The sequence below is a fragment of the Triturus cristatus genome, chromosome 3_1 (assembly GCF_964204655.1).
Source record: "Triturus cristatus chromosome 3_1, aTriCri1.1, whole genome shotgun sequence".
Lineage (NCBI taxonomy): Eukaryota > Metazoa > Chordata > Amphibia > Caudata > Salamandridae > Triturus > Triturus cristatus.
Window position 1 is genome coordinate 466,405,407 of NC_140583.1, and position 15,182 is coordinate 466,420,588.

Below are 15,182 nucleotides of genomic sequence, written 5' to 3' on the forward strand. Positions count from 1 at the left end.
GTGGTAGTACTCATAGCAAAATTGACAAATCTCTACACAATGTAATCTTATATTCTTTTTTTTAAGCATTATTTAAAAAAACTTGAAGGCCGTCGATTGGATTATGATTACAATAAGAGGCATCTCGGTAAAGTTACAGAAGAAGATGTTAAACAAGCAGAAGGGAAATTTCTGGAGTCGACGACCATTGCTAAAACAAGCATGCAAAACTTTTTACAAAACGATGTAAGTATGCTCTGTATGTGTACATGCACCTATACACATCCACAATTTGTAATATGGCAGACTATGCACGATGTATGTATCTTTTTAAGGTAAACACAAGTTTCCCTGCCTGCGCAGTTGAATAGAAGTCACATGAAATGGTCTAATAATATCTATATTAGTTAATGTTTTAGGTAAGAGAAAAGTCCATATTACATTGGTTATTACAGCACATTGCTACAATACCTTATTTATTGATACAGCTTGATTGTTCTTTGCTTTTTACAGAGTATAGTGGGGTCCTCTAACCAAAAGATGGCTCGTGCCTGCATCTTTTCCTTTGAAATTGCTTAGTTCCTTGCGTATCCATCCCCAAGGCCTTTATCACTTGTCCAACTCTTTAGAATGACCAGGACTCGGGGGGCGTGGTTTGGACGCCGGAGAAGATGGCGGCATAACGCGTCGCTCCTCCCGTGGCAGTGAAATGAGGAGCGGTTCTGGAGTTATATCCTAACGTGTGAACAAGAGTGATGATTTTGGCAATTGGAGACTGAGGTCTACCTCTGGGACGAATTTGAGCCGCCAAGGAGGTCCTGGAAGCGAGTTATGAGCAAAGAGCCCTGAGACCACGAGCGGGTCGCGCAGCCGTTGGAGCCGGCGGATCCCTGGCGAACGCTGTCGAGGCTGTCACCGCTACAGAGCCGGAAGATTCGGAGATCAGGGGAGACCGCCGCCGGAGCAGAGAGTGAGGGGGCAGGAGTGAGGATCTGGACAGGTCAGTGTGGCTATAGCTTCTCCCTGCTATGCAGTGAAATGCCGGTGAGTGGAGCATGCAAGATGGAGACTGCGGGAATCCCCGAAAGTTTTTGAGAGTCCCGGCGGGTGTCGGAGAACGGGGACGGTCTTCGATAGCAGGGAAACCAGAAGAATGTCACTGAAGTATGGAGAGTGAGTGTAATGTATCCTATAGCACCCTAATATATGCTGGACATTACCGGTAAACATCGATGTTGTAAGTGGCAAAATGGCGGTTGTACGAGTCTCCGAGGCTCCGGGGATCCCGCGTATTGAATGGAGCACGAGGTGTCCGTAGTAAGAGAGGGTGGAATGCTTCATGACCAAGCGGTATGTTTACATCAGCAAAGGATACATAATACTACGAGCAGAGAGTGTGCCGGTCTTAGGATCACTCCTACACTATTTCGCAAAATGGCGGCAGTGACGGCGGCTATGTAGGCTCCTTTCGAGACATTATCTCACTGTAACCGGCAGTCTAGCAGTTGATCCTCACAAAATCAACACGTGGAGTGCGCTTTGAGTGTGCATTATATGCTGAGGAGTGCGATTGAAGGCAAGAGGTAATGCACACTGTATTGATGACAGCGCAGGTGTCGTGGCTTGCTCCATATGCATATGGGCGGGCTGCATAGCTAGTGTGTGTGGCCAACAATACCATTTTAAAATGTGGATCTGTGAGAATAATGACGGCGATCTGAGACGGGCTGGGAGAGGTTGAAGCACCATTTCCAAAGGGCAGTGCACAGAACTTGAGCAGTACATGGAGCACAAGAGAATTGCGGAGAATAACCGAATGGCTCGGATCTGTTAAGAGAACAGGTCACTCACGAAGAGTAGTGGAGCAAGGTGGTCTGAGCAGGTACACGGTGTGAGATTTATGTCCAATGTCATGCTGGTCACGAGTAAGGCAATGATGTCTATTATGCAATCCTAAATCTCTAACCACGTCGCTGGCGGCGGTAGGAGTACATTTGTGGTGGTAATATCTGGTCCGTGTGCACCTTCTGCATATGGTGGAGGCTCCTGGTCACGAGCTGTTTAAGTCTACTGCAGAGCTATCAGTCCTGGCATTCGAATCAATTGGCTCCTCACAGTGTTGTTTAAGATGGGGGATAAAGACACAAAGAACCTAAAAAGGCTCAAGGCTGAACCTCCTGCTCCAATATCGCCGATCAAAGGTAAAAAGGATGTGACCGATACGATGGACATAATACTAAATAAATTAGAGGAAGTAAAGGAGATCACAAAGTCCACAAAGGAAGAAATTGTAGCTATCCGTAAAGACATCCGTGATACTAATGCCAGGCTTACGGAGTCAGAGTCAAGAATCAGTCGTCTAGAAGATTCGGAGATCATAACTTGTAGCTCTCTTAAACCCCTACACATCTCCACAGAACAAATGTCCAGGAAGATGTCGGAATTGGAGGATAGAAATCGAAGAGGGAACCTACGCATCTTTGGTATACCGGAGGGGTCAGAAGAGACATACGAATCCTGTGTCCAATTTCTGGAGGCTTGGTTCTCACTGGCAACCAACCTTAACTTCCATCACCCACTGGAATTAGATAGAGCTCATAGGGTTCCGGGCAGGATCATGCCGGGCCAAAAGGGACCGCGACCTATTGTATGTAAACCACTACGTTACCAGCATGTGGAACAAATACTGTCATTTGTGCGTAAAAATAACCATGTACTCTGGAAATCTAGTAAAGTGTACATATCACAGGACTACAGTAAAGAAACTGTCGACACAAGGAAAGCCTTTCTTGCTTTGCGACCACAGTTGAAGTCGCTGGGCCACCAATTTGGTTTTGTAGGCCCGGCAAGGTTCTGTGTCTTTATCAAAGGTTCTCCGCAGGTCTTCGCAGACCCGTTAAAACTCAGGCAATATCTGGAAGGAGGCGATGAGTCACGCATGGATACTTCATCAGTGGCCTCTACTTCCTCCACTAAACAGGATGCTTTGTTTCCGTAGCAGATTATTATGTCAATGTGTCACTCGTAGTCCTACAATGTTGGGTCCTGATGTACTGCTGTATTGTTGCAATGTTGGGCTCTGTTCATGGAGTTCATGGAGTGGAGGGGGACGCAAGTCTTATCTTCTGTGTTCTTGAGTGGTTTGTGCCTTCTTCGAGTGTTGACACTAGTCATGAATCGTCACTAAATACTATGCGTTTCTTGGTCTGCATTAGTGGTCCCCAACCAGTCAAAGAAGTAGGGAGGCTTATTTAATGCATACATCTAATGCGAGCATATAAGCCTTTTGCTATAGTAGATTAAGGTTAGTAAAGATGGGTAGCTATTGTTGATAATCCCACTGGGAGGTGGCCCAGAGGCAGTTCTGTCCGTATAAGTTAGTTGTTGCCTGGACAGGCACTGTTGCCTATCGGGCTCAAGGGTTTGTGCTGTTTTGTGTGTTGGGTTAATTCCCGAATTGCTAACACGGATACGAGTTGAGGCCATGGGAGGGACACTATTTTTTCCGTGTCACCATGACTACTAGTTTATCTCGGGGTGGAGGGGTGGGGGAGGGTGATTGGGAGGGAGAGGGGTAGGTGGGAGGAAGGGAGAGGGAGAGAGGGTGGGGTACATGTTTGATCTCTGTGTTAATTTTCCTTTATGTTATTGTTTATGTCATGTTCCAATGCATACCAAGTCCAACATCACTTTACTGCCAATGCCTATGCAGACTGCACTGCCGCGACCCGGCTGGGGTTTATGTCAAGTCCCAATGCACACCAGGCCTAACACCATTCTACTGTCAATGCCTATGCCGATTGTACTTTTACCTTCCGTCCAGTGCTGTGAGAGTTGAGGGGTCTGGGAGAGAATGAAGGAGGTCCGAGTCAATACAGTTAAGTGTAGTTTATTAACAATTCACCATGTTAACTGTTGATTTGCTATGTCATTATCCACAATTGACACTCCTATAGGCGTATCAAGAGTGAATAGCTTGAAAATACTCTCTCTTAAGGTCAAGGGTCTCAATCAACCAGTTAAGCGTCAGAAGATCCTGGAGTATTTACGTAGGCAGAAGGGTGATATTGTATTGTTACAGGAATCTAAACTTGAGGCCTCACAATTTCATACTCTCAGGAATAAATTCTTTGTTGAGGTCGTAGGGTCAGAGGCGATAGGAAAGAAAAATGGGGTCCTGACATTAATTGCAAAAAAATCTAACGTACAGTTGCTCTCCCACGACTCTGACTCCAAAGGGCGGTGGGTTACGACCAAGCTGACTAAAGATGACACTGAATTCTATGTGACGAATGTCTATGCCCCTAATACATGCGACCTAACCTTTTGGTCCGATCTGTCCAAGCAACTAGAGACTATCCCTGATTCAGCCATACACATTCTGGCAGGAGACTTTAATCTACCATTTGATCCAGTATTGGACAGGGATTCCAGATGCTCCTTTCGTAGCAATAGATCTCATAAGGCCTTCACTAATCTATGTACTCGATTCCATTTAGTAGATACATGGAGGTTGCAGAACCCTAATGGGAGGGATTATACCTTTTACTCTCCGCCACATGATTCATTTTCCAGGATTGATTATTTATTTATAACAAAATGGCATCCCCAGAATAGAAGGAACATCTATAGAACCAAAGGTTTTATCCGATCACTCATGTATTTCCCTATCCATCTCCAACGTCAAATCCTCTACTCAACAATCAATCTGGAGGTTTAATGAGGAGGTCCTCGAAAAAGAACAACATAGGGTAGCGATCGAGACTGCGATCAGAGAGTACTTAGAACATAACGGTAGGGGAGACACCACTGATTTGATTCGTTGGGAGGCGCTAAAAAGTACGATAAGAGGGGTCGTTATTAAAATAAAATCTGCCATAAACAAGAACCACAATAAAGCTCTGGAAACTTTAGAAGGAGAAATTGCCGTGCTAGAGAAGAAACACTTGGCTGATAGGAAGGAAGAAACAATGAATAAATTAGCAAATAAGAAGTATGAATATAACAAAATAGTAAGTGAAAGGGCGGGGATTTGGTTAACTAGGAGGAAACAATTCAAACTCTGTGCATCCAACAAGGCAGGGAAGAGCCTCGCTGCATACCTCAAATTTAAAATACAGAAAAATACGATCAATTCCATCAAAGATCAGGGGCGAACAACACACTCGGACCCGGTCAAGATAGCGGAGGTATTCAAACAATTTTATGAGCAACTTTATGCCAAGAATACAGAGGTAGCCGACTCAAACATTTAAGGTTATTTGGATAAGTGTAATCTTCCCTCCCTCTCCACTATGGATCGTGATGACCTTAACGGTCCTATCACGCTTCAGGAATCGAGATGGTCATTAAGTCGTTAAAATGCGGTAAGGCACCCGGACCGGACGGGTTCACTGCTAGATTCTACAAGGGCTTTTCCCCACTGTTGGCGCAACCACTCTTGCACTTATTCCAAGAAATCAGTGCTATAGGGGAGGTGAAAGGTACGTTGTCGGAAGCCATTATTGCGGTGCTGCCAAAGGAGGGGAAAGATCCAGCGCTACCAAAGAATTATAGGCCTATCTCGCTCATTAATCTCGATTGTAAGCTTCTAGCAATGATTCTGGCTAACCGGCTTCAAAAGGTCCTGCCCAAATTGATACATGCTTCACAGGCGGGTTTTTTAAAGAATAGACTGTCTAGTGATAATACCAGAATACTGGCGCATGTACTTGAACGAGCAAAGTTGTTGACTACCCCTACTGTGGCAATCACACTTGACGCCGAAAAGGCTTTCGACAGAGTCGACTGGAACTATTTGAATGCGGTCCTAAATAAGTTCAAGCTTCTTTCTATGGTTATGTTTTCCGAATTCCTGCACTGCGGGGTATTTTAAAATCCTCTTCTTACATCAGAGAGGCTTTTAAAATACTCCGCAGTGCAGGAATTCGGAAAATTACCATAGATTTGGCTCCGATCCGGAAACTAACATGACGGTTGTAACACAGCGAGGAATCAGACTCGCTGATGTAAGAAGAGGATTTTAAAATACCCCGCAGTGCAGGAATTCGGAAAACATAACCATAGAAAGAAGCTCTTTGCAACCAGCGAGCCCGCATTTACCACGAAAAGGAAAATAATTACTGAGGTGGGAGACGAAATTATGTGGTCTTGATAAAGATGGTATTATCATTCTGAAACCATCGAAACGTGTCGACGCTGTGGATAGCGCAATCAGAGAACAAATACAGATTACGTATATACAGATTTTTAAATGTATAATGTACTGTATTTTTAAAGATTGAATCTGATGTGCACTCGTAAAGAGGAGTATTTGAATCTTACAATTTGTGTTTTGTCTCCACGTTATGCTGGTCATAATTGTGTTACATATTTTTATGTGATTGTAATTGAACTGTATTGTATTTTAGGAGGTTTTTAATAATTTGATGTTTATGAAATGTTTAATGAATTTGTATGATCTACAAGGATGAATATGTTTTTATAAAATAAAGAAAAAATGTATCTCCCAAACAAAACTTCCTTTCTGACATAATACTTTATGCTCTCTTAATTGGTGGATCAAGGGAACATTTTCTTTTATCTGGGTTAAGTACCCTATCTCCCTTGGTTGTTAAGGGGTCCCTCTCAATCTTTCAAACACCAGTTGATAACCAGGCCAGGAATTCAATACGTCCACCAATACAATTAGCGACTGTCGAGGAGAGGTGAGATACAGAAGAATGTCATCCGCATAAAGGGAGACACGGTCCTCAAATTCCGGTGTCCATCTAATGCCCCGCAACGACGGCTCCCAACGCAACCAGGCGGCGAGAGGTTCCAAAGAAAGTGCGAAGAGAAGGGGCGACAACGGACAGCCCTGTCGCGTACCTCTCCCCAGCGCGAAGGGAGCCGACGCCCTACCATTCACCATAACCTGCGCCAATGGGTCAGCGTATAGCAATTTTACCCACCCAATGAATTCGGGGCCAAACCCGAATTTAGCTAACGCAGCCCAAATATACGGCCACTCTAAAGTATCGAACGCCATGGTAGCGTCCAAAGACGGCAAGATGGCCGGCTCACGCATAAACTCCGCTCTAGCAAGCACGCCATGCAACCGCCTCAGGTTCAGGGCGGTATTACGATGAGGTATAAAACCGGACTGGTCCTGATGAATCAAGTCGCCCACGACCCGAACCAGACGATTGGCCAATACCTTAGCCAGAATTTTGGGTTCCGCGTTCAACAACAAGATAGGCCTGTAGGAGGCACAGCAGTCTCGCGGCTTCCCTTCTTTATGTATCACAACTATGGTAGCGAGACGTTGGTCAAGGGGGAGGGAGCCCGCCGCCCGTGCAGCGAGGAACATGTCATGGAGATATGGTGCTATCTTATCTGGACGCAACTTATATAGTTCAATGGGGAGACCATTGGGACCCATGGCCTTACCAGAAGCGATCGAGCGAATGGCCAGCGCAATCTCATCCGGCGACAACTTCGCCTCCATCAATATGCTATCAGCCTCCGAGAGGGACGGCAATGCAATATCTCTAAGTAACAGATGAGAGTCCTCCTCCGAGCACCCAGAGACCGGAGAGTATACCCCACGGAAGTAATCCGCGAAGCAGTCAACAATGTTTACCGGGTCAGTCACACACACGCCATCCACTTTCTCCACAACCGGCACCACTCTACTCGCTCTCTCCTTCCTGTCCAACCAAGCAATCAACTTTCCGGCCTTATCTCCCACATCATACAGTCGTCCTTGTTGCTCTCTACTCATCCTTTTAGCAGCATCCGTGACCAGCGCTCTATAATCTGACTGTTTAAGGCTGAGAACGTGCAGTTTCTCACCCGTGACACCCCGCTCCAAATCCCCCTCCATCTCAGCTATGTCAGTTTCCAGGCGGACCACCTCTTCCCTCCCGCACCTCCTAGCATGGGAAATAAGGGACAAGGCATGCCCCCGGATCACCGTTTTATAACCTTCCCATAGGGAGACAGCAGACGACACTGACCCTACATTATCATTGAAGTATTGATCAATGGACTTAACCAGTTCAGCGCGAACATTAGGGTTACGTAAATACCAGGGGTTAATTGGCGCTACTCTTCCCTCTGCCCCAGGAACAACCTCCATCTGCAACAATAGAGGGGAATGGTCAGAAATACCTCGGGCCAAATGACGCACCTCCCCGATCATTCCAGCCTGGAACGCTGGCATAAGTATATAATCAAGTCTCGAGAGACTCCCGTGGGCCCCCGAGTGGAAGGTGTATTGTGCCTGTCCCGGGTGCATCAGTCTCCAGCAATCTATAAGTACTAAAGTATCTAGAAAGCCACCCAGCCAGGCCTGGGCTCTAGGGAGATCCCTGGGGGGGTGACGGTCCTCCATACCGGATACAACAGCGTTTAAATCACCCCCTAACACCAGAACCCCCCCAGGGAGTCCCAGGACCAAACGCCCCAAATCCGCAAATGGAGCCGTCTGCAATCCCGGTGGCACATAAACAGCAACGAGCGAAACAGTTCTACCCTCCCATCTCCCCACCAATGCTGCATATCACCCTCTATCATCGTGGAGCACCTCGTCCACCTCCAACGGGAGAGAGGCCCTGACCAAGATACCCACTCCCCTAGAGCCAGAAGTGAAACCAGAGTGAACAGCAAGGCGATAGCCCCGCCTATTCAGGGCATGGAAGGAGTTCCCAATCAGATGTGTCTCCTGCAGGAAAACAATGTCGGGCGAGATCCGTTTCAAAAACTGCAACACCACCCCGCGCTTGATCCTATCCCCCAGTCCGTTCACATTCCACGAAAGTATTCTCAATCCCTTACCCCCTACTATGGTATCTTTATGGTATCATCCATCGTTTAAGCTGGAAGGGAAACCTCTGCAGTGGACGGTCTGGTCTGAGAAAGGCATTAATCTGGTGAAAGACTTATTTGAGGGAGGGCATCCGTTGCCGTTCTCCTCGCTTCAAACCAACCACAATCTGTCACCAATGGTTTATTATGACTTTTTGAAACTCAAGGTCATTCTGTCTACTCGCTCCCTCAACTCGAGCGCCCCTTGGCTTAAGACCCATGTTCCACGACTTATGAAGTCGGGTCACTTTGTCTCTAAAATGTATAAGTTGCTTCTCCCTGCTCCAAGGAAGGCGTACAAGAAAAATGAATCCAAGTGGGAATCTGAGCCTAACTCTACCGGTTTAGTATTTGACTGGGATTTGATACATGCTGCCGCCCTAACGAATAAGATCTCCCCGATTCTGGCCCAAACCAATTATATGCTCATTAATAGGACATACTGGACACCAGAAAAACTCCATAGACTCCATCTGAGGGATAGCCCCTTATGTTGGAACTGTGACTCAGTGGTGGGAGACTTAGCTCATATGCTCTTTGGGTGCTCTGCGCTGGGATTATTCTGGGGAAAGTGTTTGATTGCATAGATCATATTTTCAAGGTCAATTCTAAACGAGAATTTGTCTATGTTCTATTGGGGGTGCTGGACCAGGAGCTTAATAATGACAATGATCGTCAATTGCTCGACATTTTGCTTACTCTAGCCTGCAAGGTGGTACTATGTAAATGGAAAAGCGCCTCTGAGGTCTCATTCAGGGTTTGGCAGGAATGGCTCTCGTTTCTAAGAGGAGCTGACAATCCAGCTCTACACTCATCCCCGTGGCGCGCTTCCCATAGGCGGCTCTGGAAATCCCTGGACAGGTCTTCGTTCTCATTTGACCCGCCCTGAACGTAAGTGGCGGAGTTATGGCGGAATTATGGCTGATAGGCTATAGAATAAGGGGAGAGACGGAATCGGATAGGCAACACACATGAAATAAGGCATTGGCAGTCGTGGCGCTCACTCACCATAGCGTAATCGGTGTTTGGGGGCTGAACTTGGTTTCATGACATATCTTAGTGTAATTTAATTTAATTTAATTTCATTTCATTTCACTTCATTTGCTTCAAATTCGTCCATGTTATTCGGATGTGAGGATCAGATTTATAGTCCTGACTTACGGATCTTAATACTATGTGTTTGAGGAATATGACTTCATATATGTCTGGGTTGGGGGCGACTCCCCTATAGATTTGCTAGTTCTCAGGTCCTATGGGTCTGTTGGTTGGGGATTGCACATGTCATTTATTGTCATTTATTGTACGTGTTTGTCATTTTTCTATTTTTTTATCAATAAAAAAGATTTGAAATAAAAAATAAAAAAAAGAGATAATCTCCATGGAGGGTGATACCCTCGGGTCTGGCTAGCGCTATATAAAACTCCTTAATAAATAAATAAATGAATGGTGAAAAAAATAAAAATAAAAAAAGAATGACCTGGACTCATTACTCCCTCCATTGCCCTGCCGGCACTCATCTGCCAGGCAAACTTGCTTCTCATGATGCAGCACTGTCCTACCTGGTACACAACACCCTCATCTTGAGGAGGCACCAGCACTAGAAGGTTTGTAGCATAGCCTTTTTCAGACCAATTCAAATTAACATGCTTTATTTATTTTATATATCTAGGAATGACAAAAGGCTGACTCACACACGCCTCTCCATAAAAGCTTGCTCAAGTTTAAAGCTGAAATCGACTGGCAGTGAACCTTTTAGTCATAGGATTGGACCCTTCCCATTATTGTTTTTTACAGAAAAATTGTAATCATTAAAAGGCAGAATTAATTGTTGTGGTGGGGGTGTGTAACGTTTTTTCAAACAATTTAAAGATCTCCTACAGGTGTCATTCTACACAATCCAAGGATGTTCTTTATGTGTTCTGCTAATTAGAAACCCTTGTTTTGTCAGAGCAAGATATCCATGACAAAGTGAGCAGTGCTTTGTCAAGGTTTACAGATGAGTCCGAAAACATGTATAAAGATATCTTATCCAAGAATGTAAAGGTCCGTCCCAGGAAATAAAAACAAACTGAAAACAGTGCAAGGTGTCACTTTATGAGATAGTCTAGTTGCTAATTTCTCATAGAATATATAGCCTAAACAAATAATTGCATAGTGATTTCCTAGTAGTAGCAATCAAGCGTATATTCTTTGTATAATAATTAATTCTTATTAATATCCTAGTAGGTTTACAGCTTTTCAAAATGATCTTCTATAAGAAACAAGATTGTGCTAAAATAAAAACCAGCAAAGTCTGTTGTGACTGTTTACAAGGGCTTTTCTGGTCTTCCTGCAAGACTTCCAAAAGAATACACTGTAAATTGTATAAGAATCACCATAAAAACAGTAGAAATGTCATATCCTAATCCGAATTAATATATGATGCCCTTTCCTACTGATGCAGTTGAAAACAGGTGTTACAATATGAATAGAGTAGTTCCCAGTATACCTTAAGTTAATTTGCCAGCATATGATGGATCCCTCTTATTCACGATTTGGTGCCGTGCATATTTTATTATACATAAGTCACCCCTTAAAAGGGGAATGAAAGGCTTGACAAGTGGTTGTAAATGCCAATTCAAAGTGGCAGTAAACGGCACACACAGGCCTTGCAATGGCAGGCCTGATACAGGGTTGAAAGGCTAGTAGTGGGGGTGGAACAATCAGCGCAGCAGGCCACTGGCAGCATTTTGGTTAAAGGCACTGGGTATATGGTATACCACTATACAATGGACTTAAAAGTAAACTAAAAGTAAACTAAATATGCCAATTGGGTATACACCAATGTCACCATGTTGAGGGAAAAGAGCATATGCACTTTAGCACTGGTTAGCAGTAGTAGAGTGCTCAGAGTCCTAAAGCCAATAGAAAGAAGGTCAGAAAAAGAGGAGAAGAAAGGTAAAGAGTTTGGGGTGACCCTTCCGAGAGGGCCTTTTTCTAACACTAATGATAAGAGACCAGGACTCTTTTTGTTTTTCTCCAACAAATAAAAATCTCAAACAAGTCTCTATAGAACAAAAATGTTTCTTTTCAAAATTAACCTTAAGGGTACAATCCTAGGATGGCATGGCACCAAATCGTGAATAAGAGGGAGTGTGGTGGACAGAGTAACAAAAAGTGTGTCACTTGTAAAACAAGCATTGGCATAGCCAATAGGTCTCGCCTTTGGGTGCTTATAAGTGTTTAGCCATGCCATAGTTAATGTTGTTGTAGTAAGGATATTGTGCTGCATAACTAAATACTTATAAGGTCCCAAAGGCAAGACCTATTGGCTCTGCCAATGCTTGTTCAATATTACATTGTGCATACTTGATGCCACATAGACTCCATCAAATGTTTCCTTTTGCATCCTCAGAGCATCCCCGTTGCCATGCCCAAGAGGCCGACTTGCTGCACATGTTGTGGGCTCGCCCCAGAGTGCCTAATCACTGGGAGGGAATCACAGCGACACTGGTAGAACTGTACCAATGGGATAGCCCTACACAGTGTATGCTGGGATTGCCCTCTAGACAGACCCAGGAGCTCTAAGTTAGTGACTCGGTTCACAAACATGGCACTGATATTAGCTAAAATATTACTAACAAAACGTTGGAAATCCCCAATGACCACTAGTGTAGAATAATGACGGGATGAGGTGCAACGCTGGAGACTTGCTTTAAGTGAAGCCTTAAGACAGGAAAAATATAGCGGCCTGCGTATATCCCTGGTCCGCACAGCACAACTCATCTTCAGATTGAAGAGGCCTGCCACGGTGGGCACCATATACCAATAATTTCTCGCACACACTAACCAACCCTCCCCCAAACACATCCAGACAGCACAATATGTGACTTCTCTTAGTTCACAAGGGATGCGGGTGGGAGAGGCTTTGGGACGTTCATTGTATCTGTATCCAGACTATGTAACTTCTTATTGTCACAATTTTGATTCCTAATGTATCCTTGAAACAAGTTGCCTCTATTGAGGACAGTGACAATGACTGATTGATGTACACTGTATGTTTTTGAAAATGAAATAAAATGTGTGCTAAAAACCAAAAAAGTCCACAAACCAGGTTCATCTTCTCTTACCGTTGACTTTATGCTTGCCTGTGAGTCTGTACAGTTATCCACTGCCTCTCCGCTAGGTCCGTGCAACAGAAATACCACATTCATACACTTGTAGTACATATACGCAGGAAATGCACTATCACGGCTGAGCCTCACCTGCTACTTCCCTCCCTCTCTAATGTACCCGGGGTGTTTGTGCTCGAAGCTGTGGAGTGGACAGACAGTGGCAGAGGCGAGGGGGGTGGTCCCAGGTGTGTTCCTTATCCTGCACCTTTGCTGAGGCTTTCACACCTCCCCTACAGGCTGCCTTAGTCTCCCCCTCCCCTACTCATTCACAGGCTGGCAGCAGCAAAGCATGTCATTAGAGAGAGACGCTGGGACGGGAGTCAGCGACGGGCACGTGCCGAGGGTGCGTGCTTTCATTTTACCCCTGCTCTTCCTGGAGAGCTCTGAGAAAGGCGGAGGTGGAGACATCTCATGGGAAAGAGAGGGGCCGAGGATGGATGGAGCTATCTCAGCGGAGCTGCAGGCAGAGAGGGTGAGACGGGGCCACCTCTAGGGGATAGGGAAGGAGAGCAGTAGAGTGAGAAACTCTCATGTGGGGGGAGGGCGGGTTACAGTAAGGGGCGACAGGTAAAGGTGAGCGAGGCGAGTGGAATATATAAGGAGTCTGGTGACAGAGGACGCAGAGCATTGACATCGCTGGTATAAGGACAGATTGGTACGGCAAAGATAGATGAGGAGACGGGGCCAAGTCAGGATGTAGTCACATGGAAGATAACTGAGGTTTTGAGAAAAAGGCATTGCGCAACCTGTTAAGCTGCTACTGCTATCTATGTATAACTAAATTCCACGAGGGCTGACCCAGTCGTTCATTTTTCTTGAGGTTGATTAAAAAAAAGTACCACTGAGTATATTAATGTGATGTATGTTATGCACTCGCTATTCAACGGTGGTAGCACATGCTATAAAATAAGTATAATTAGTACTTCTATGTAAGGGGGGCTGATCAAACGGCACCGAAGGTTAGAGTATCTGGGAACAGAGCGGAGCCGCAGCGAAACCTGAGCCCCCGCGAAGTATGTGAAGGGCCCAACCCAGTCACTCAAAGAGACTTTCAGAATGGAGATGACAGCACAGTGGGACGGAAAGTGCGAGTGGAGGCGGGGGGGGTGAGGGGCAGGGGTCTGAAGACTGAGAGAGAGGGAAGTGGTGGCATCTTTGGAGTCTGAGGACTAGAAAGAGAAAACAGGGGGGCTGCGGCGCACGAGTGAAACTTCAGCAGGGGGCGGTTTTGCACCTGTCTGTAACACGAGACCCGGAAAGCGGACAGAGGCTATTTACACACTGGACCCTGCCCACTCCTTGCGCCCCCAAGCAGTCGCCCTACGCACTGTTTTTTTTCGATCTGCACGGATTCTTATATACGAAGGTACTGCACATGATTCTTCACATCTGTGTGTGCAAATGTGTTGTTCCCGCGCATACTATCTATACAACATACAGTTACATCTTCGAAAAGCCCTCAATGGGTGTGAAGAATTGGGGATGCCACGGAAAGCACTGCAGAAACAGCTAATGAAATGCAATTGGTGAACTTTTTTTGACTATGCTGAAGACGTTGAAAATTCATACTCTAAGTTGCGAACGAAGTCACCCGATCTGTGAAGCACTGACTAAATGTTTGCAACAAAGGGGTGGCACGTCACAATTATCCATGAAATGAGGAAAGGAACTGGAAGTCGAAGTAGTGTAGCAACTACGGCATTTGCGCAACTAGTATTGGTAATGTCCTAAACCTGTGCAGACTTCTCAGGCTGCTGTAGACACCGTGCCGCTGATGTCCAGTCGCCCCAGTCGGTTACGAGTGGCTGACTCGGAGCGGCATGATAAAGCTGAGCTGCCCGGTAGGGTAACATCGAACATTGAAGGAAACAAAGCCGCCGACCTGCACTACCATCAGCAAAAGCATGAATACTTGCGGCGCAGCAGGTGAAGAACGAGTTTTAATTAAAGTAAACACGATCGGAGTCCGCAAATTCACCTATCTAAAGGGACAGGGGACTTCAGAACCATTGTGGGAAATAAACAAGTATATGCTGAGAAAGAAAGTACCTGCAAAGTTGAAGCCAGTCGAACGTGCGGCTAAAGTGAAAGCAGCACAAATTAAAGCAAGACGCGGCGGGGGATGAGCGTTCAGAGAGGAAAGATAGATGGCGCCTGATCAGGTGCTTTGGCTGGCGGTTGCGCGCGTGCAGGCTCGCA

At 45.6% G+C, this 15,182-nt stretch overlaps 1 protein-coding gene across 1 annotated transcript in view; it reads left to right on the top strand.

The window, feature by feature from the left end:
- The window catches only part of LOC146860421 (endophilin-A3-like), a 650,579-nt gene that overhangs the window by 181,158 nt on the left and 454,239 nt on the right, over positions 1–15,182 (top strand). Inside the window, exon 3 of the mRNA XM_085646346.1 lies at positions 67–225. Coding sequence (XP_085502472.1) covers positions 67–225 — 159 coding nt within the window. The remainder of the gene's footprint in view (positions 1–66; positions 226–15,182) is intronic.